The following is a 20,982-nucleotide window of genomic DNA, read 5'->3' on the forward strand; positions in this document are numbered from 1 at the left end:
TCTCAGAACGCTATTTTCCACTCCTTAAGCACTTTCTGGGACCAGTTTTAAGGGCCCCATTTAGTCTGTATTTCGATCTCGACTGCAGTACACTGCTGTAGGAGGGCTGGAGAGGTAGAGGAAGGGGGACTGAGGTGTGAGAGGGGAGGGTTGAAAACTAGAGGGATAAAGAGTGGGAGAGGGGAGGAGCAAAGAAACTACTAGGGGATGTATGTATGTATGTAGGTTCCCTAGTTGTAAATATATAAATACATTCAGCCACTAGAGGGTGCACTATACCCTCTGTTGACAAACACGGCTGTTGTTGGTCTGGAGTTACTATAGGAACGGACCATGCCTTGTGAGTGGGGGGTCGTGGGAGGGGGGGGGGGTTCGGGGGCTGTAATGGGGGGGCTGTGGTGTTGGCCAGGGACAGTGTCCATTGTATTAGACTAACTAGAAAAGACAGACAGGTCAATTTGGGTGCTTTAAGGTGAAATTACCCTTCATAATTTGTGTGTTTCAGAGAGAAATATAATGGGGGAAAGACAGATACAACGAGCCACCAATGGAGAACGTGAGTGCAATGTAACGCACAGCATCGAAGAGAAAGAGAGACATAACCAATGAGAGAAAAAGACAGAGAGAGAGAGAGAGAGAGCGAGCGAGAGACCCTGGCCTGAATCCTAGAAGGCCAGTAGACCAGCCCAGGGAGGATCCTTGTTGTAGACCTCGCAGAGACCAGATGTTCCACAGCTTTCTGCTTCTCATTCCTTCCTGTTTGCTGGTTCTGTTTTCACATGCGACTGGAGAAGTAATGACATTCTCCGGCCCATTAATCCAGCGGGCCGAGCCCCAAATCCACTCTCTCCTCACGGCCGCCCGGGCCAAGACCCACCCCTTGGCCTGGACCAGCTATGATGGAGAGAAGGGGAGAGGAGAAGAATGCTGCTTCCTTTGGAATGGAGCCTCCTCTGATCTCCTACTCACACACACACACATTCCGTTAACTCTTTTAGATAGGAACCGGTCCAATACCTGGGGCCCATACTCACACAAATATGGTTGAAGCCCATTGAGACAAAAAGAGGTTTCATCACCAGGTAATTAATATTCCACGGAAAGGAGAGCATCAGGAAACAATTATTCAATAACATCACCCCCTCCTCCCCCATCTTTTCCTCTCCATCTCAATTTTGGAGTGTGCAATCACAGCATTGCGCCTGATGTCGTTGTGGCAGCGGCCTCCGGAAGGTTCCGGTCAGTGTTACCACGGTCACCATGGTCACCACCTCCAACACCAGCTGCTTCTATGGTGTTGGTCCATGATCAACTGTACAGGCCCCAAACTGCACCTGATCCTCGGCTGGTGGAATCTTACTATTGACTGGAGGCAGAGACTCAGACATACTAATGCTTCTCTTGCGCTAACTAGTTCTAGCTTCTCTTCAGCCTTTCTCCAGCCGCCAGCCTCCTTCTCCTCCCTCCAGCCTCCTTCTCCTCCCTCCAGTCTCCAGCCCCCAGCCTCCTTCCCCTCCCTCCAGCCTCCAGCCGCCAGCCTCCTTCTCCTCCCTCCAGCCTCCTTCTCCTCCCTCCAGTCTCCAGCCCCCAGCCTCCTTCCCCTCCCTCCAGCCTCCAGCCCCCAGCCTCCTTCTACTCCCTCCAGCCTCCTTCCCCTCCCTCCAGCCTCCAGCCCCCAGCCTCCTTCTCCTCCCTCCAGCCTCCTTCCCCTCCCTCCAGCCTCCAGCCCCCAGCCTCCTTCCCCTCCCTCCAGCCTCCAGCCCCCAGCCTCCTTCCCCTCCCTCCAGCTTCCTTCTCCTCCCTCCAGTCTCCAGCCCCCAGCCTCCTTCCCCTCCCTCCAGCCTCCAGCCCCCAGCCTCCTTCTCCTCCCTCCAGCCTCCTTCCCCTCCCTCCAGCCTCCAGCCCCCAGCCTCCTTCTCCTCCCTCCAGCCTCCTTCTCCTCCCTCCAGCCTCCTTCCCCTCCCTCCAGCCTCCAGCCCCCAGCCTCCTTATCTTCCCTCCAGCCTCCAGCCTCCTTCTCCTCCCTCCAGCCTCTCTCCGGCCCCCAGCCTCTCTACTCCTTTCTCCGGCCCCCAGCCTCTCTCCGGCCCCCAGCCTTTCTTCGGCCCCCAGCCTCTCTACTCCTTTCTCCAGTCCCCAGCCTCCTCCTCCAAACTCGCCAGGGTAATTGATATCAGGTGGGTGGGTCGGGCGACCAGGGTGCAGGGTAACCTGGAAGCATTTATTTTAGGTCTGAGATGTTTAGTTAAGTGCAGCGCTGCACTCAGATGACTCAGAGCCAGAGTGCTGTGATGAATATGATTGGTGAAAGCTCTGAGACCCACTTCCTGGCTCCTTCCTTCCTGTCAGCTCAGGTTGCAGATTAACAGACTTCCTGTACGATCCCACCATTAGCTCTCCAAATGATCACTTTTATTTATGAGCGAGGGATCGTGTTATTAGGTCTGATCCTTGATGGGATCATTGTGGGGGGGAAACTGATGACGGGAGGGGTGAACGGGTGTGTCCTGGCTGGTCCACTGTGTTGCCTCACATGCACCCAGGTTGAGAGGAGAAAGATCCTATTGTCCCCAGGTTTTTGATGGCAACAAGACAGTTAGGTTGACTAGATGAGAAAGACATTTCCTAGTGAAGTGAAGAACTCCTCCCATCCATTGGCTTAATGGACATCCATTCCTATTGAATCGGTCACCCTTCAGACAGAGAAAACAGAACCCATGTTTTTACACAAGGCACTCAGTCAGGAGAGATCCACAATTGGCCTTTTCTATCTATCTAGAAATACAGGGTAGACCGTCAACCAATCTGTATGTATATGATGTTATATTCAGAGCAGTCATCCATAGAAGCATACCATCTACCACTACTGCAATCTTACTACACCCCACCCCACCCTCCACTTCTCTCTCACTCTGAGTTCTTGATTACACCGCCCCCCCACCCCCCCACCCCCCAAGAGATGAGTTCAGCTCCCTGGAGACAGTAATATCCAGGGAACTAGTCACTTAAGATCAAGTAGGGGGTAGGAAATGGCAGAGGACATAAAGCTAAATATATAATTCCTCCCGTGCCGGTAATCACGACGTCCAGACTATTTGAAATGACAGTTGAACCACTTCTGACTGAGAGCGGGCTCTGTTCCTGGGGTGGGGGGGTCTTCAACACGAACGGCCGGCAGGGTGCACCTAGGGGGTAGCTCTGTACTCGAAATGAGCGCACGCGTTCTGTGGCGTGGAAATAGCTCCCAGGCCAAGTCAGGCCCGTGTCGCAGCACCGGCGAGGAAGGAAACCATTCCTCGGGATTAGTTACCTGATTATTAAAATGTCCAACATCCTACACAAATACCCCTTCAAATGCCCCCTCCGCCCCTCCCTAAAGTAGCATGGACCTCAAACCCAGCCACACGTTCCAGCCTTTCCCTGAACAATGCTTAAAGAAAGTGCTTCTATATTCTTCTTCCTCCCTCTCTGTCCTGGCACACGAGATGAGCAGGGCTTAGAGTCCCCACCCCCCTTCCTGACAAGAACCATCCTCCGAGTCTCAAAACCCCTGTTAATTTCCAGTCCAATCTACATATGCAGTGAGCGTGTTGGCCTCGTGTCGGCAGCGCCGGGCCCATCAGCGCCACGCCGAGCCGGCAGCATTACATATTCATGTATACATATTCCCGCTGATTGCATTCTTGATGAGATCGCCGGCCGGCTCCCGCACTCCAGCGACGAGTGCGCACGCGAGGGGCGTGCTGGAGCCAATCTTGTCCCCCGCTGAAGTGGCCCCGCCGCCGGTCTCTCTCTCCTCTCTCTCTAACCACTGGCTCGTCTGCTGGGTGTGGGGCGCGTAATCAGACAAAAGCCTCCAGGAACGAGGGATGGGAGGAGGGACGGACGGATGGATGGGAGGGAGGGATGATAGCCTACTCATCCTCACCCGACCTGCATAGCAATGAAATAGTTCTGCCCATTGTCCCAAGACTCTCAGACCTCGCTAGACCGGAGGGAAAGGAGTCCTTCACCATTGAGTAATCTGCATAGAAAGTAAAGTGGAAAATGTCTCTGGCGAGAGATTTCAATTTCTCTCTACTCTATGTGGAAGGACGATGACTGAAACAGATTGAGGCCGAGTTAGGACTGACTGCAGCCATATCCCTCTTCCTCCCTTGCCTGAAGCCTTCCTGGTTTAGCGTAGTGTACACTATCAATTCTACAGTTTACTGAGCCAATTTAGACTTGTATATTTTGCGAGAGGCTAAAGAAAAAACATGACCCCCCCCCATCCATACTTTGGTGAGGGTAGCTAAATCGCACACAGGCAGGGGCAGAGAACAGGGTAATTCACTTGATAAATGTCAACTGAAATGAAGTTATCAGCTGAAAGCAATTTCCCAGGCTGTGTCGCGGGCCAGGGACGGCCTCCATCCATCATCCAGCCCTGTTTAAGGCCAAGGTACACAATGGGCCCAAATGACTGACATATGGACACCCCTACACACCCCGACCTGCCATTACCCAAATGTTGGCACTCCTCCTTCTCCTCTCGAAACTCCTATTCCTCCACTATCTCCTCAACCACGGCCTCCAACGCTGCTTTCCCGTCTTCTACTTTTAACTGCTCCACCTTCTCCTGCTCCTCCTCTCAACCTCACTCTCTTCACCATCTGTATGTCCACCACTTCCTCCTATACAACCACCTCCCTCTTTCTGGTGTTTCCCCCCCCAACTCCAGCGAAGCCATTAGAGAGCCAGCTAGACCGAGAGGACCAGGCCAAGTGAGCCAAGCCCCGAAGCCTAATGGATGGCTGTGGTTGCAGGGGTTATTATGGTCTGTTCGCAGGAAAGGAACATTATCACTCCAGCTAATAGGGGAGACATGTGACTCACATGAAAGAACAAAGAAGAAGAGAAAACAGAAGAAGAGAGATGACACAGGGTACAAAGCACTGTTCCAGTAATGGCCGCCATCAATAACATGCCCACTTTTATTTTGTGTTTACGTTTGGGTAGCTCGTGGATCAATCCTCACACAAACGGAAAAAACGAATCAGGGCTTCTTTTCTTCTTCTGGAGTAGCTGCCCCCCTTTTATCATTGAATGTGAAACAAATGTTTGGCAACCCGTTAAGGCTATCTAAGCTCCTTCAACACTGGAAGACCACGAGACTCCATAACTCCACCCAGGGAAGCCACAGCCAACGTTTACATCCAGAGGTCTGCCTTGTAACATAAACAAACGACTCTCGTGGCTTCAGTTTGATTAGCAGGAGGCTCCCAGGACCCATTAAAAGCCCATCGCAGCCTGGGTATGTTTGTTTGGAGACCAGGGAATGGAGGCAATCGACAGGCACTGTCGTGCCATGCCAACTGATGTTTACGCATCACCAACTAAACACACAAATATAACGTTGCACAGGGAGGGTGCCAGCCTAGCTAATAATGCATCACAAAGAGACAGTGCCAGGCTACCCAATACAGCATACACACAGTCTGTGCCAAGCTAGCTAACACTGCATCCACATGGACAGTGCCAGACTAGCTAAAACAGCACAAACACAGCTCTCTGACTAAAATGTGTTGACTATAATTAAGCTGGAGGGTGGGCAGCCACCATTGTGTGGATTTCTTAAACCTCTATTCAAATTGTTATGGTGACACTTCTGATATCACCAGGTATCACCTGTCATCACTTGGTATGGTTGGTACAAACACTTTTCAAACGTTTTCTTCCTGCTTGTGTTGCGGCACCTGCAGTTCCTTGGTCTTGGCATGTGTGTGTTTCAGCTAAGCAGTTCCTTGGTCTTGGTTGCCAGCTGTTTGTCGATGTCTGCTGCATAGCTGTCGGCCATTTGCTGAAGCTGACAATGGAAAAGGAGACCAAATGGTGAGGATGACACGCACACACGCACGCACGCACACACACACGCACACACACGCCCACACACCCAGTGTGTACCTGTTTCTCGATGAGGTGCAGTGTGTCCTCGGAGGTGCTCTCCTTGGACTTCTTCACGTGGGTGACGGCTGCAGACCGCAGCCTCCTCACTGAGTCCTTGGCCTTGTGGCCAAACTGCTTGGCCAGCTTGGACAGATTCTCCCGGTGCTCCCGTGTCACTCTGTGGAGAGCGGGCGAGAGCGCACACACACACACACACACAGACACAGGACTTTTAGGTACTGCTCTTGAAATAGTTCAGTCAGCGTTTCTGTGTGGCTTCCCAGCTATCTGCATCCAGACAGGTCAGTCAGGCTGTCGGCAACTTTGTTTTCTGTATCTGGTGGAACTCTTTGCCTTCTCTCTCTCTGCCTGTCTGTCTCCCTCTCTCTCTCCTTAATTGCCACGTTCTGTCTGGAGACTATTTGCAAACAATCCAAGTGTGCCTGTCTATTTACCGCAAACAATAATGCTTAATTACTGACTCTCAGCCAATCAAGCCACTCGCTCTCCTTGGAGATGCAAATGTGCTTTGCGTGCCGAGGCTGATTGTAGGGTAGGGGCGTCCATCCACCTCCCCGCCCCTCCTTCTGCCAAGCAAACACCTGCTGCTGTCTGCCTCTGTACGGTCAGGCTGCTTGTCTGTCTGCCTGTCTGACGTTCAGTCTGTCTGCCTGTCTGACGTTCAGTCTGTCTGCCTGTCTGACGTTCAGTCTGTCTGTCTGCCTGTCTGACGTTCAGTCGGTCTGTCTGCCTGTCTGACGTTCAGTCAGTCTGTCTGTCTGACGTTCAGTCAGTCAGTCTGTCTGACGTTCAGTCAGTCTGTCTGTCTGACGTTCAGTCAGTCTGTCTGCCTGTCTGACGTTCAGTCAGTCTGTCTGCCTGTCTGACGTTCATTCCGCCTGTCGTCCTGTCTGTCATTCAGTCTGCCCTTCCCGCTGCTGCTGCCACGGAAACGCTCTAAGGATGTTGTTCCTTCCTCTCTGTGTGTGTGTGGATGTGTGTGCGCGCGTGTCTCACTTGGGAATAGGCACCCTGATGATGGTCCCTTCCACTTCAGGGTTGAGTTTCATGCTGCTCTCTCGGAGGGCACGGGTGGCAGCAGCTGTGGCCTGGGGGAATGGGACACACACACACACACACAGAGTTAATGACTACCAGCTGGGGCCACCGCCAATAACTTCACCTGAAGACCCCCCAGCCCCTGTCCACCCCACCAGCCCCCCGGTCCCATTCTCTGCTGGTCCCTCAGCAGCACCAGAGGGCCCAGATCTAGACCTGGGGCCACAGCCGGCCTTTGATCCAGACCTGGAGAGCAGGGGTGGGCTGGCCAACATCTCTCTAACCATCCCACTCTGGATGAGGATAGGGGTTCATAGGTGAAGGTTAAGAGTAAAGGGAGGGGGGGGGGGGGGTCTGCCACAGCGGGCTCCCATATCTCCTGTGGTGTAGGGGGTGTAGATATAGAAGGTCAGGGTTAGGGGTATTTGAGGGAGGGGCAGCACAATGATGTGGAAGTGCCGCAGGTCCCGTCAGAGACACAGGCCCCCTGGAACAGAGCTGTACGCAGCCCGACGCTCCAGGCCCCCTGGAACAGAGCTGTACGCAGCCCGACGTTCCAGGCCCCCTGGAACAGAGCTGTACGCACCCCGACGCTCCAGGCCTCCTGGAACAGAGCTGTACGCACCCCGACGCTCCAGCTGAACCTGACGTCTCACTCAAGCCTCCTCTGGGCTCCAGCTGCGTGACTCAGACCCTCGGCGGCGCTCAGGGTGAAAACATGCAAATACGGGATCTGAGAGCTCGCATATTGCATTCCCTTCCTTCACTTCCCCTTTCGTTCACTCTCTTTTTCTTTCTTTCTTTCCCTCTCTCTCTCGCCCTCCACTCTCTCTTTCTCCTCCTTTACTAATGTGTCCACTTCCTGGTCTCTTCCACTGGGAGATGTAGTTGGCAGGCAGATAAAAGGACCGATTATTTGTATGTATTAATGCAGGAGACCTTTGTCTGTTTAATACTTCCCTGTACCCCTCCACCCCCCAGCATCCCTCTCAGGTTCCTGTGTGAACTCTGGGATGATCGATCCAGCCCATGCCTCAGTTTGATTGGTCCCTGCATCAAATTCATCATCACAGCTATTTCCCAACCTCTCCGCCGGTTCTTGAAATACAAAAAAAAGGAAGAAAAAAAAAAAAAGAAGAAAAAAGAAAGCTTGGAATCCTGTGGAAACAGCAGACTTGTTCTGGTTAATATGCTGGAAACAGTGGAATTACACTGCGGTCCCACATCAAACAGCAGCACAGTTCAAAGCAGGGGAAGAGAAGTGGATGAGGAAGGGTTGGGGGGGGGGGGAGGATGGAGGAGAGGGGCGCCTAAAGAAAACACCTTGTTAATGTACCACACAAGCATGTTGCTCTCCTCTCCCTCTATCCCCCAGACCTGTGTGGTAATGAAGGCTGTGTCTCAGGAGACGTCCCAGGGGGGTGGAGTAAACACTCTTCCTCTTAATTAATGGAGCAACAACAGTGGGGTAATGGATTGGGTTCATTAAAGGCCTATTAGCTCAGGTGGCTGTGTGCTCACCTCTGGACTTGAGAGGGCCTGCCCTGTACTGATACTTGAGGTACACTTGATTTTGATGTTGGTGAGTGCCAGAACAGTGTCCAAACAAGTTCTTTGGGTGCATTTGATGTAGTGGCGTTGTTATGAACCCATTAAATCATTTGGAACATGCAACGGAAAAAAAAAAGAGTACAGGCTAAAGGAATAAAGAGGGGACCAAAGACAAGAGAGAGAAAAAAGGGGAGTGATAAATGAAAGAGCCCTTCCTGCTACCCCGGGGGTATGATGATGTCATTTCCTGCTGGTGACAGCTAGCCCCGCCTCTCGCAGAACAAAGGCCAGACTGGACCAGAACCATCTATCAGCTTGGCTGGACCAGGCCACTCCAGTTACCCTGCCAGAGAGATCTATGGTCTTGCTGTAGGGATCGGAGTGTGTATATGTGTGTGTGTGCATATATTGTGTGACATTGCCTTCAGTCCCAAATGTGACACCCTGTGATAAAAAGGGCAGAGGGGGGGTGACAGAGAGGTGAGAGAGGAGGGGTGAGAGAGAGGGGTGATAGAGACAGATCGGGGTGAGAAAAAGAGGGAGGGAAAGGGGAGAGAGAGTGGTGTGTGTGTGTGTGTGTGTGTGGTTGTCTGACCTCTGGGAAGCCGGTCATGTTGACCATGATGAGCTGAGGAGACTTCATGGAGATCTGGCCCAGCTGGTTGAGAGGGAACTTCCCATCCTTGGTGGTCACCACGATGTGGTCCAGGGCTCCTGAGGAACATCACACACACACACACCCAGTCAGAGGTCTGCTCTACCTGTCACTGTGTGCAGGCAGGGTCATGCAACTCCACTACCTCTCTTCTCCTCTCTCCTTTCCTCTCCTCCTCTGGTTAACCTCAAATGCTGCCGTTTCCTCACTCCGCAACTCTGTCTTACATCAACTCCATCATCGCTGGCAAGCAAAGAGTGTGTGTGTGCGCAAAGGTTTTGGATAACGGGGGGTGAGCCAATTCTGCAGTCTCTCACCGACCTTCGCATTCAGAGGAACATAAATCCTCAAATACAACCCTTGACTAGATGGAACCACCAAGAACCAGGAACCAGAACCTGTGATATGTCTATCAGCTCTCTACCTGGCTCTCTTCCGGTTCTCGTCTGCCCATGTTACCTGAGCCCTGGCGTGTGCCGCCACATCTGCTAACACTTCCAGAGGGCACACAGCTACTTCCTCCCGTGCGGAGCACGCGATTGGCTGAGAGGCCATTAGGCAAAGGGCTCTCTTCCTGGTCAGGGAAGCCCACTGACAGACACAGAGAAAGGGCTTAGAAGACTGAGGAGAGCCTCTCCTTCCTCTCCAGCAGGCTGACACAGGGTGGAACACAAGCCTTTCTTAAGTCACCCTGGGGCTTGGTGTAACCATGGCGATAAGAGTTCATTCAGGGGGAGAGGCAGGCCATAATCCTATGTGTCTTCCAGGACAGTGGGACTAGGTCAGGGCATCAGTGCTCTCTGCACATCCATCCTCACCCACACACACACACACACACACACTCTCGGTCTCTCTTATAAGACCCAGATGAGGTCATCGTGGAACAGACAAACTAATGCTGATGTCATTCCGTTCCTCCATCTCATCCCTCCGTCCTGTTTCCTTGTCAGCCCTGAGTCCCCCTGCTTCCCTTTACTACTGGACCTCTGGACCGAGGAGGAAAGGCTGTAGGGATGAGGGAAGGATGCAGCAATAAGTCAGGAGAGATAGGTGGGGCCCAAGTCTGGTCTGAGAAGGGAACGAAGCGATGAGGGAGGGCATGTGTGTGTGTGGGGGGGGGGGGGGGGGGGGGGGGGGGGGGGGGGGGTCTATGCAGGAAGAGGAGGGGGGAGTGAGGGGCTTTCTCTAATCTGGGTTGGGGCCGTCTCTGTTTCCTCTCCTAAGCTTTGGTACGGGACAGAGGAGTGGGGGTGGGGGCATGGGGTGACCTGGATGTAGTTCAGGAAGCAGGGGTCAGTGAGAGGTCAGGAGTCAGGGTTCACTACCCCCCTCAGGCCCTGTGTCAGAGAGAGTGAACACAGGGATTCACTTTCTCTTTCACCCTGACCAGGTAAACTGAGGTAGGAGAAGGCAGAGAGAGACCTGGAGAGGTTCTGATGCTGAGGCTGCGACTGAAGTCATCTTTCAGTGACGTAAGGACAGCCTCCATGTCCTCCTTCACTTGCTCCAGGTCGATGATGTCATCAACCAGCGCCGCGTTGATGTTCACTTTTGCCGGTTGAGCCTTGGCCTTCGCTGAGGGGAAGAAAACAAACAAACACTGCCTTACTTGGGTTCAAATCCTCCCCAAGACCTCGTAACCTCCTAAGACGTCCAGAGCCACCACCAGCGACGCCACATCGGCTCAGCTGAAAGGAAGCTCAAGGTCACTCACCTTTGCTTTTCTTGGTGGCGTAGAGACGCGAGCAGGGGGCTTGGGGGAGGGTGGGGATGTGGTGCCTGGGCTGGGGCTGGAGCAGGTAGGGGGCCCTGGAGGACACGGCCAGAGGAGCCCTCAACAGGGGCACCAGGGAGCGACACAGCCCTGGACGGAGCAGGCCCAACTGACTCAGAGCCATATCTGAACACACACACAGAGGTGGAAATGACTGTTCTGTCGCCACTGAATGATCTATTCCAAGCTTATCGGAAGTGTGTTACAGTATATTCTAACAGTAACCAATGAGGTTAGAGCCCCCGTTCATCACATTTATAGTGGTAGGCGTCTGTCAACATAACTGATTAGAATATGTTGTGGTAGTGGAACATTTCAGTCACCAGGGGGCAGTACCAACATCTACCAGGAGTCAAGATTACCAACAGTTTAACATGGCATTTGGCTACATCCAATCCTGTTTATTCCTAACCAACAAACACTGCAACAACAACAAAAATCCCATTATCACTGACGTTTTCCTAAGAAACTGAGTTTCAGCCGTAGTTGGGAGAGCTTTTAAAGTCCTCCTGTCACCCTCCCTCTTCCCTCCACGCAACAATGCATTCCTCAAGGCCAGGGGAACTCCAGAGACGAGTAACACACAGTAACTCACTCCCATCCAACCACCCACCTCACCTCCTCATATCCATGATGGAGCGTAGCTGAACCGAACCATTCACAGGCAGCAGGCTTGAACAGCCCAGCCATGTATATTGGCTTGGCTGACACCTTCTATTGTGCATGATGAATTTACGCTCTCAATGCTGTTGGTAGGTGCAGGGTGTTAAACTATCACACAGGTGGACGTGACAACATCAGGGTCTCTCCCTCCCACTGGGCCGAGACTGCTTTGTGCTACATGAGGTATCACAATAGCCACACACGCACAATATTTACAATCTGCACTCCACAGTATCAATACTATGTCAACAAAGCCCATTCAACCACTTTCTGAAGGCAACCTCTGGTTCTGATAGTATCACTCCTACATATAAGCTAACACCAGGCCGACTGAAAGAGACATCTGGTTGAGTTGGGGGGGGTCTAAACTGATAAGCATGTCTGTTTATGTGTGTGCGTGCATGTGTGTGTGTGTCAAACAGAGGAATCTGTGCGGTGCTGAAGGAGGGGCGGGGAGATGAGATGACGGCTGTCTTTACACAGGACGTGAAGCAGAGAGACTGCTGCCCAGGTGCTCAGCGAGGTACACTTCAGAAAAAGGCTGCAGTCATGCTCCTCCTCACTCCAGTTAACATGTAGACATGACTACGCCTTATCAGTACATAAAGTAATATACGTCGACATGCAGGGTTTTCTTTAAAACCGAATACGATTACGGAAAGTTCCTATTATTAATTTGATATCTAGAAAAGTTCATTCACAGATTAAGAGATTAAGAGACATATGAACAGATACAATGTTGTTGTTTTTCTTAAAGCATAACTGTGTTAAGGAAGGTCGACATAGGCATTGGGTAATGTAAATGTCAGCTACCTCAGAATGAGGAATTTAAATACTTATATCCTCGGGACACCTCCACTGTAGCTATGCATTGATGAACAGTTAACCGTTTTATATATATACCTTATGCACTTACTTTTGCATACACCGTCCTCAGAAAAGCATGGTAGTGAAGAGCATTGGAAACGCTGCAATGTACAATGACACATGCGTTAAACGTCATCAACTTTCAACCATATTTAGGTATTCATTTTCCCATGGTCTTACCCCTGCCGGGCGGAGTTGGTCGCAAAAGCCTGTGCAAAAGAAAAAACCGCCTACGTACCGGGCGGACCTAAAATAGGAAACGAGCGTCCACCACTTGATCGTGTGTAGTACCTCATTACACTGCGCCTTTGTTGATGCTATTCGTTTGGAGCTAGCTAGCTCATTAAAGCTAACTTTAAATAAGATCGAAATGATCGTATATTAAGAACATTAACGGGCATCCACAGAAGCTTGATAACTTTCACGGTATAGCTGAACAATTCTTCAACCAGTCGTTTCAAAAGAGCAGGTAAACTCAAAGCATAGCTTGCTAAACGAACGCTATTTGCGTTAGAGCTAGCTGGTTGAACCATTGTATGGTAGTACAGTCATCAATAAGTTAAAACCAAGTGTATTTTTTACTCAATTTACCGCTATATGATTATCGATACAAAATGGAACACCTATTTTACTTACAATAGCTCTATTTTGAATGCTACCCGATTGTTTACACAGTGTGGACTGTAAACAGTAGCTAACCACAGCAAACTCATCGTGACTACACAGACCTCGGTTGTAAGTATGGATACATTGTTAAAGCTTGTCTAGCTATCAAACTAGATTTCCAGAATAATATGTAGGCCTAATGTAATCTAGCTATATAGATAGGAAATACCTCAGCTGTGTTAAATCCGTTACCAATAACCGTGTTAACTAATAAGGATATTGTCTGTAACATATGATTGATCGTCTAATAAATTGTACACATCCTATTTTCTCGTCACAGACATCCATGTCGGCATCGGATACAGTGGAGAATGCCTCCATCTTATCGGAGAGCGTGGCTCACGAGGGCAACCGCCTGTGGATCGGTAACATCGACCCTAAGATCACTGAGTGAGTGAACATCTCTGCTCAACTAAGAGGCTGGGGTTCACCTGACTATTCGAATCATTGCAGCCAATTAGGCCTTATGTGTATAGGTTACCGATAACTATAAAGTCAAAAGGGAAAGGTAATGGTTGTGCATTTGCTAGGCTGGTCTTGCTATAAGTTATAACATGGTTTTAAACGGTTTCAGAAGTCTCCCAGCATTTGACATTTTCCTTGTAGACCACATCTCCCTGTATTAACATGGCAGTAAATATACTGGACCCATCATATCTATGTATCAAGGTATGCTGTTGCTCATCTGGATAAAACAGCCTTTTTTGACGCCTGTAATTAAGTTGTTCATGTGTAGCCCAGTACCTGAGACCAATGGGAAGGTGCCTTTGAGTGAGAAAGCAGCCTCACAACTCTGAGGGGTGAAGTGCGATCTGCAAACTCGTGTTCCAGGTCCAGCTTCTGCTGCTGGTTTCCCTGGTGATTGATTAGCCGCGCGTCTGCCTGAGCTGGAGAATGAGCAGACGAGGCCGGGCGTGTGAAAGAGAGGCAGTGAGGCATGGAGACCTGCTCTGCCGAGGGGCGGCCCTCATCCTTCACTCACCTGGTCTGTTTACCTGCTCTCTGTCAGCCTGTATCAGGGGCGCACTGGGGGGAGGGGAGGGAGGGAGGAGGGGATAGAGGCACATGCATAGATTGGCCCGCGGGGGCTCCTGGAGAATGTATGGTCTACCCTGGCCAGGCGTCTAGACAGGCATTTCCTTCCCCTCTCCCGCTCTGTTTTCCTTTAAATAACCTGGTTGAGTGAGAACAACAGCCATGCCTACAGGCTGGTGGTGGGGAGATTAATTAGCTGGCTTGTGGGGAGTGTTTGTTGTAGCCGGTCAGGGCAGCCCTGTTGCCGTGTGGAGCCCTCGCTCTCAACGTAATGTGGGGAGAGTGTGAATGTGTGTGTGTGTGAGAGAGAGAGAGTAATTGCTTTAGATGGAGAGAGTGTGCGTTTGGTGGGGGGAGGGGGGGGGGGGGTCAGTGGAAAATAAAAAAGAGAGTTTTGTGTTTGGTAAGTGTTGGCACACCTACAGACTAGCCTACAGCCTCTTATTTAAGGAGAATTCGGTAATGGAGAAACTAAGCTGTGATTTCTAATTTGGTGGTTAATGTGGATTCTCTGTCAGAGTGATGGATTGTGGGTAGAGGAGGAGATACATAGGGGGCTGGGTTAGGGACGATGAGGGAGGGGGGGTGAGGTATAAAGGGAAGAGAGAGAGAGGGGGGGGGGGGGGGGTCGCAGCAGTAGCCATCGATCACCCCGTCCTCTGGGAAGGGCTGCTGGAAGATGCCCCCGAGGCCTTCGGCAGTGACAGGACTCTGGATCCTGGAAAATATCCTCAACTCTACTTCCACCAGATGGTGTCTAAACTAGACCCCTCTCTCTCTCTCTCTCTCTCTGTCTCTCTTTCACTCACCCGCTCTCTCTTTCACTCTCTTTCCCCCTCCATCCTGCCCTCTCCCATTCTCCTAGTGTGTCTCTCAACCCTATAAAAGAGAGCCTCCTGAGTCGGTTCTGATACGCTCCAGCCTCTCTGAGCACTCTGTACACTGGAGAACAACTCTGGCTCACCCACCCAGGTTTAACAACCCCCTGGAGAGATGCATTGTGGTACTGTACCCACTCCCCCCCCCCCCCTCTCCCCCCACACACACACACACGCTATCAACTCCTCAATCTCTACCAGTGCAGGAAGACCCCCTGTTCTTGCCTGGGGAGGGAGTGCTGAGGGAGGGTCTGGGAAAGTGAGAGACTCTGCTTGGGCCAGAGCCCCTGGGACTCCTGGGGGGAAGACATTAACACCCCCACCCTCCCGGACACCCCTGGCCCCCCCCTCCCCAATACCGCAGAACTCTCTGGACTCCCTGCTCTCTAGGATTAAAAATAACTGTTGGGACGAAACAATAAAAGCCAAACATCTCTGGAAGTCTTGGACGAGGCTTTTCCCAGGCTGGTGGACCAGAAGCAAAGGAGACGACTCCAACTAGCACTGTCTTTTCAGTTAGCAAGAAAGCAAACAGTTTCTTGTGACAGGCTTATTATGATTTACGATTGTTGAAGACCACAGGTTGAGTTTTGGTGACCAGGAGCCTCATTTATAAAGTGTGTGTGTGTGTACACACAAAAACAGGCACGCGCAACCTTCGACTTACAAGTCGGAATGTGAAAACAGAACGTGCCGTGAGACTACGCACATTCCCACGGCAGCTGTAGACCATGCGGATGCACATTCTGAAGAGAAAAAATGTCGCGTGTGAAATAGTGACACTGTGACTGGGCACAAAAAACACAATCTTTTTTCCGAGCAGACCTGCTCGGTATTCCCTGCATCTTGTGTTACTGCACAAACATTTTCCTGCACAACTGAATTCATTTGAAGTACAGTTCTCTAAACATGATTACAGCACAGCCACCCTAAAACAAACGGCCATGTTTGTGTTAGTGCTGTGAAAGAGCAAGGTAGATCATGCAATGCTCAATGCACTTCTCACATCAAATTCTATGAAGTGGGTATTTTTACAAATACACTAATGTAGTCGTACGTCCGTATTAGTCATTTCCCGTCAATCTGACCCATGTGACTTGGTTTGGCGTAAATAAAACTTCTCCTTGGATGCACACATGGAGGAGATGATGGATCCATTCATGTATCATATGTGATGGTTCTCAGGGTTTTGACACCCATCCCTAAATGCGTTTCCCAAGTTTGCTGCGGTGTAGTGGGCTCCAGGGCGCTGCTCGTCGTGTCACAGGTGTTTAGGTAGCGCTCACGGGAGGTGATGAGCTCATGGCGTGCGTGCGACACTGTGCGTGCGATGCCATGTTCTGACATTCTATATGTGGTGTTTGGCTCGGACATCAGAGGGAATCAGTCTGCTCCTCTGCGTAAACACATTCGCAACACTGGCGCACACACACCCTGCATGCACGGCTGGCTGTGAATGTTGTCGACATAGACGCATGAAAACGACAGCTTCTTGTTCAGACGGCTCCCCTTCTACCCAGCTTGCTTCACACACACACACACATGCTCACACACACGCTCACACTCACTCATGTCATGCATACCTCCTGTACGTTTCTCACCCCCTCACCCCAGAACGACCAGTGTACAGTAATTAATAATATTTATACTTCCTGGAGGCGGAGGTGACAATGAACCCTCCGTCGGTTACCACGGACACCACCTCTCACACAATTCGTTTCCCACGGCAACCAGCGGCCGAGCAGGCAAAGCAACGGAGTGTGTGTGTGTGTACAGGTTGTGTGTGTGTGTGTGTGCGCTGCCCGGGGCTCCTGAGGGAGATCTCAGCCTGCTTCCTCTTGTTTTACTTCCTCATTGTGGTCGGCTGCTTCTGTATCCTCTGTATTGTCTTAATGAGAGATTTACTGCAGAGGACGAGGTGTGAGGAGAGCTGTCTACTAACAAGGGCTCCTCTGACACACTGGGTGACACACAACCCACTCTAGACCCTAACCTTAGTCTACACTAAGGTCTAGGGGAAGGTCTAGACTTGCTCTGGATAAGGGCATCGGCTACATGACTCAATAAATAAATAGACTAGTCCAACTCTAGCCCCTAACCCTGGTCTGGACTAGTCCCATTCTAGACCGTAACCCTGGTCTAGACCCTAAGAACCATCCAGTAGGATTAGGGTGAAATGTGGAGATATGGTTCTCAATGATGTTAGTCTTGTGGTTCATGATGATAGTCTTTGCTGGGGTGTTGTTATGATTCTCCTGTTGAGATCCTTGACCTGCCCGTCTGCTTCATGCATAGAGCCTGTGCTGATGTGAACGGCCTCCTCTTCCCTGTGCTTGTGTGTAGGTACCACCTGGTCAAGCTGCTGGAGAGGTTTGGGAAGGTGAAGCAGTTTGACTTCCTGTTCCACAAGGCAGGTCCTATGGAGGGCCAACCTCGGGGCTACTGCTTTGTCAACTTTCACACCAAAGAAGTACGGCACACACACACACACACACACACACACACACACACACACACACACACACACACACTGAGCATCCCTTTTTTCAGTTTTTCCAAAGCTAGACCCACGTTGGAACAAGAAAGATAAAACCGTGCATTGTTATCTTTAGAGGTTGTTGAGACTTTCTGGCTTACAGGCTTGTGTGTGTGTGCGTGTGTCCTCATTGACTAGTAACAGATAAGGCTCAGAACCCCTTATGATAAAGATCTCTTTCAACTGCCAGTGTGTCAAGTGGGACAGGATGCTGTCCCTGGGGGCTTATTGAGAGGAACTGTGAGTCCATGAGACACACACACACACACAGCAGGGAGTGTCTGTGTGTGTCTTTGTGTGTGTGTGATCCATCACCAGCTACGATTGTCTTTGTTATCAGGCCATTGTAAGGAATAAGGATATGATGACTGCTCGTGGTATTAAAGATGATTTATAATTGTGGTGGCTGTGCGCGTAGGAGGCTGAGCGGGCCATCCAGTGTCTGAATGGGAAGCTGGCCCTGTCCAAGAAGCTGGTGGTACGCTGGGCACACACACAGGTAAAGGTGAGTGTCACAGAGCTGTCGCCTACCCACAACACACACACACACACATACGTGCTGGAATGTGGCCTCCCGATGCTAAGTCGAGTCGTCCCCCCCTCAGCCAGAAGAGGTGCTGTGTCTTTCCAGACTCAGGGCAGTAATAACAGTAGCTAGTCCCTCTGCAGTAGCCCTGCCTGTCTCCTAACAATGGGCAGCTGGCCTGTGGAGTAGGGATATCCTGTATGGGGCCGTATCACGCCCCTGTCCCCCTCCTCAAACCCCCTCCCCCGCCCAGAAGGGGAAAGGGACAGCAGCGGCAGGTCAAGGTTAACTGTGCCGCCTCTTGGACAACAACACTTCTTCCAGCCAAACCCCCCCCCCCCCCCCCCCCCCCCCCCCCCCCCCCGCAATGTGTGCGTCCTCTTCCTGCCTGTCTCATAGTCCGGTTCTTATTTTTTACGCCAATGTTTACAAAACCCTTTCTTCTTAACCATGGAATCCCCTCAGCAGAACCAATATATATCATTTTTATTGACCTCCTCCTTCTTCTTCCCTCCCCAGGTGGTCAGGGCGCGGCTGGTGTGGTGGAGGTTGGAGGGTGGAGGGTTGAGAAGGGAGGTTTTGAGAGGAATGAACGCGCAGGCTATTGCTGTGCCATTCGGCTTCTCCCATAATGCCTCTAGGCGAGGATTTGACCAATCATGGCCCTTCTACCTCCTGACCATTGATCTGTCCATGGTGGGACTGTAAGCTAAGGATGCTGATCACTGATTGGTTCAGAGCTGGTTAAATGGTTTCTGTGTGGGAGGAGGCTGCAGTTCATTCTCTGTAAAACAACTCTCTATCTTATTCTGTTGACTGGCCTTACGATGCATTGACCGGTACCTTTTCTTCATTTTCTTCACGTTCTTCACTGCCTCTGTCTCCATCACTACCTCTGTCTCCATCACTACCTCTGTCTCCATCACTACCTCTGTCTTCATCACTGCCTCTGTCTCCATCACTACCTCTGTCTCCAACACTACCTCTGTCTTCATCACTACCTCTGTCTTCATCACTACCTCTGTCTCCATCACTACCTCTGTCTTCATCACTACCTCTGTCTCCATCACTACCTCTGTCTTCATCACTACCTCTGTCTCCATCACTACCTCTGTCTTCATCACTACCTCTGTCTCCATCACTACCTCTGTCTTCATCACTACCTCTGTCTCCATCACTACCTCTGTCTCCATCACTACCTCTGTCTCCAACACTACCTCTGTCTCCAACACTACCTCTGTCTCCAACACTGCCTCTGTCTCCAACACTGCCTCTATCTCCATCACTACCTCTGTCTCCATCACTACCTCTGTCTCCATCACTACCTCTGTCTCCAACACTACCTCTGTCTCCAACACTACCTCTGTCTCCAACACTACCTCTGTCTCCATCACTTCCTCTGTCTCCATCACTACCTCTGTCTCCATCACTACCTGTATCTTCATCACTACCTCGGTCTCCCCTTATCACTGCTTCTGTTTCTCGGTCTTATTCCATCACTATGTCTGCCTCTGTCCCCCCCCCCCCTTCTCCCATCCCTCTGTTTCCCTCCATCCCTGCAGAGGTTTGAGGGCTTCCGAGGGGACAAGAGCACCCCTGCCAGTCTGGAGCCGTCCTGCAGCTCTGACGACCCTGGGATGCCCACCACTAACCTCAGGTCTGTCTGCCTGTCAGGCTGCGTGCATGCTGGCCATCTGTCTGACTCTGGCCACTTGGCAGTACACTTCAAAAACCCAGACCATTTTAGAGGAAGAGCTAAAAGATTGAACACAATGCTTCTCTACTCTAGCTCTCACTCTCTTTTTCTCTTGCTCACACCCCTCCCTCCCTCCCACACCCCTCCCTCCCTCCCACACCCCTCCCTCCCCTCCCTCCCACACCCCTCCCTCCCACACCCCCCCTTCCCTCCCTCCCTCCCTCCCACACCCCCCCTTCCCTCCCTCCCTCCCACACCCCTCCCTCCCACACCCCTCCCTCCCACTCCCTCCCTCCCACACCCCTCCCTCCCTCCCACACCCCTCCCTCCCTCCCACACCCCCTCCCTCCCTCCCACACCCCTCCCTCCCACACCCCTCCCTCCCCCCCTCCCTCCCACACCCCTCCCTCCCTCCCCCCCTCCCTCCCACACCCCTCCCTCCCCCCCTCCCTCCCTCCCTCCCCCCCTCCCTCCCACACCCCTCCCTCCCTCCCACACCCCTCCCTCCCCCCCTCCCTCCCTCCCTCCCCCCCTCCCTCCCTCCCCCCCTCCCTCCCACACCCCTCCCTCCCTCCCTCCCTCCCACACCCCTCCCCCCCTCCCTCCCACACCCCTCCCTCCCTCCCACACCCCTCCCTCCCTCCCCCCCTCCCTCCCTCCCTCCCTCCCACACCCCTCCCTCCCTCCCACACCCCTCCCTCCCACACCCCCCCCTCCCAAACAAGCCTCAGTTTTGCACTTCATCCCCACCACTTGCTTTCTCTGAACCCTCTCTCTCCCTCGCTCACCCTTTCCCTCTCGGTCTCTTCGTCTCCCTCCCTCCCTCCTCCTGGCCTCACTCCCTCCCTCCCTGTGTCTCTCTCTCGTCCTCCCTCAGCACGAGTGCAAAGATCCGTGCGATCGAGGCCAAGCTGCAGATGATGGAGGACAACCCCGACGAGGAGTACGCCGGGCCCTCGGCCTACATGTACAACAAGCCTCCGCAGGACAAGAAGTACCAGCAGCACCGCAACAAGCCCTACACCCGCCCCTTCCGCAAGTTCAGGAGATGACCCCCCGGAGACCCCTTCAGACCAGCCCTCTGTCTAGCCAAGAACGTCTCCCACTGGCCCTCAGCGCCCGAGCTAACCGCCCCTAGCCCCCCCACC

At 52.1% G+C, this 20,982-nt stretch overlaps 2 protein-coding genes across 4 annotated transcripts; one reads left to right on the top strand and one right to left on the bottom strand.

The window, feature by feature from the left end:
* Positions 1 to 2,942: 2,942 nt before the first annotated feature.
* On the bottom strand, positions 2,943 to 12,632 carry mrrf (mitochondrial ribosome recycling factor). The gene is made up of 7 exons (XM_047047502.1): positions 12,547 to 12,632; positions 10,908 to 11,093; positions 10,616 to 10,768; positions 9,134 to 9,252; positions 6,946 to 7,037; positions 5,947 to 6,106; positions 2,943 to 5,848 (listed from the first exon to the last, which is right to left on the bottom strand). The coding sequence occupies exons 1-7, from the start codon at positions 12,617 to 12,619 to the stop codon at positions 5,771 to 5,773; spliced, it is 861 nt and encodes a 286-aa protein (XP_046903458.1). The 5' UTR covers positions 12,620 to 12,632; the 3' UTR covers positions 2,943 to 5,770.
* A 122-nt stretch (positions 12,633 to 12,754) lies between these two features.
* On the top strand, positions 12,755 to 20,976 carry rbm18 (RNA binding motif protein 18). 3 transcript variants are annotated; one of them, XM_047046607.1, is made up of 7 exons: positions 12,767 to 12,966; positions 13,173 to 13,232; positions 13,444 to 13,553; positions 17,420 to 17,546; positions 18,031 to 18,117; positions 19,701 to 19,795; positions 20,712 to 20,976. In XM_047046607.1, the coding sequence occupies exons 3-7, from the start codon at positions 13,450 to 13,452 to the stop codon at positions 20,884 to 20,886; spliced, it is 588 nt and encodes a 195-aa protein (XP_046902563.1). In that variant the 5' UTR covers positions 12,767 to 12,966; positions 13,173 to 13,232; positions 13,444 to 13,449; the 3' UTR covers positions 20,887 to 20,976. The 3 variants fall into 3 exon arrangements, with proteins under 3 accessions (XP_046902565.1, XP_046902563.1, XP_046902564.1); XM_047046608.1 differs by having other exon boundaries at positions 12,771 to 12,966; positions 18,031 to 18,111; XM_047046609.1 differs by lacking the exons at positions 19,701 to 19,795; positions 20,712 to 20,976 and adding an exon at positions 18,658 to 19,484 and having other exon boundaries at positions 12,755 to 12,966.
* Positions 20,977 to 20,982: the final 6 nt, after the last annotated feature.

The sequence above is a fragment of the Hypomesus transpacificus genome, chromosome 23, assembly GCF_021917145.1.
Source record: "Hypomesus transpacificus isolate Combined female chromosome 23, fHypTra1, whole genome shotgun sequence".
Lineage (NCBI taxonomy): Eukaryota > Metazoa > Chordata > Actinopteri > Osmeriformes > Osmeridae > Hypomesus > Hypomesus transpacificus.

Coding starts and splice junctions, on each gene's coding strand:
- mrrf (XM_047047502.1), bottom strand. CDS start 12,619: ATGTGTCATTGTACATTGCAGCGTTTCCAATGCTCTTCACTACCATGC. Junction 7,038..9,133: donor ACATGACCGGCTTCCCAGAG/GTCAGACAACCA, acceptor CCATTCCCCCAG/GCCACAGCTGCTGCCACCCG. Junction 6,107..6,945: donor ATCAGGGTGCCTATTCCCAA/GTGAGACACGCG, acceptor CGCTCTCCACAG/AGTGACACGGGAGCACCGGG.
- rbm18 (XM_047046607.1), top strand. CDS start 13,450: ATGTCGGCATCGGATACAGTGGAGAATGCCTCCATCTTATCGGAGAGC. Junction 13,554..17,419: donor ATCGACCCTAAGATCACTGA/GTGAGTGAACAT, acceptor GCTTGTGTGTAG/GTACCACCTGGTCAAGCTGC. Junction 17,547..18,030: donor TCAACTTTCACACCAAAGAA/GTACGGCACACA, acceptor CTGTGCGCGTAG/GAGGCTGAGCGGGCCATCCA.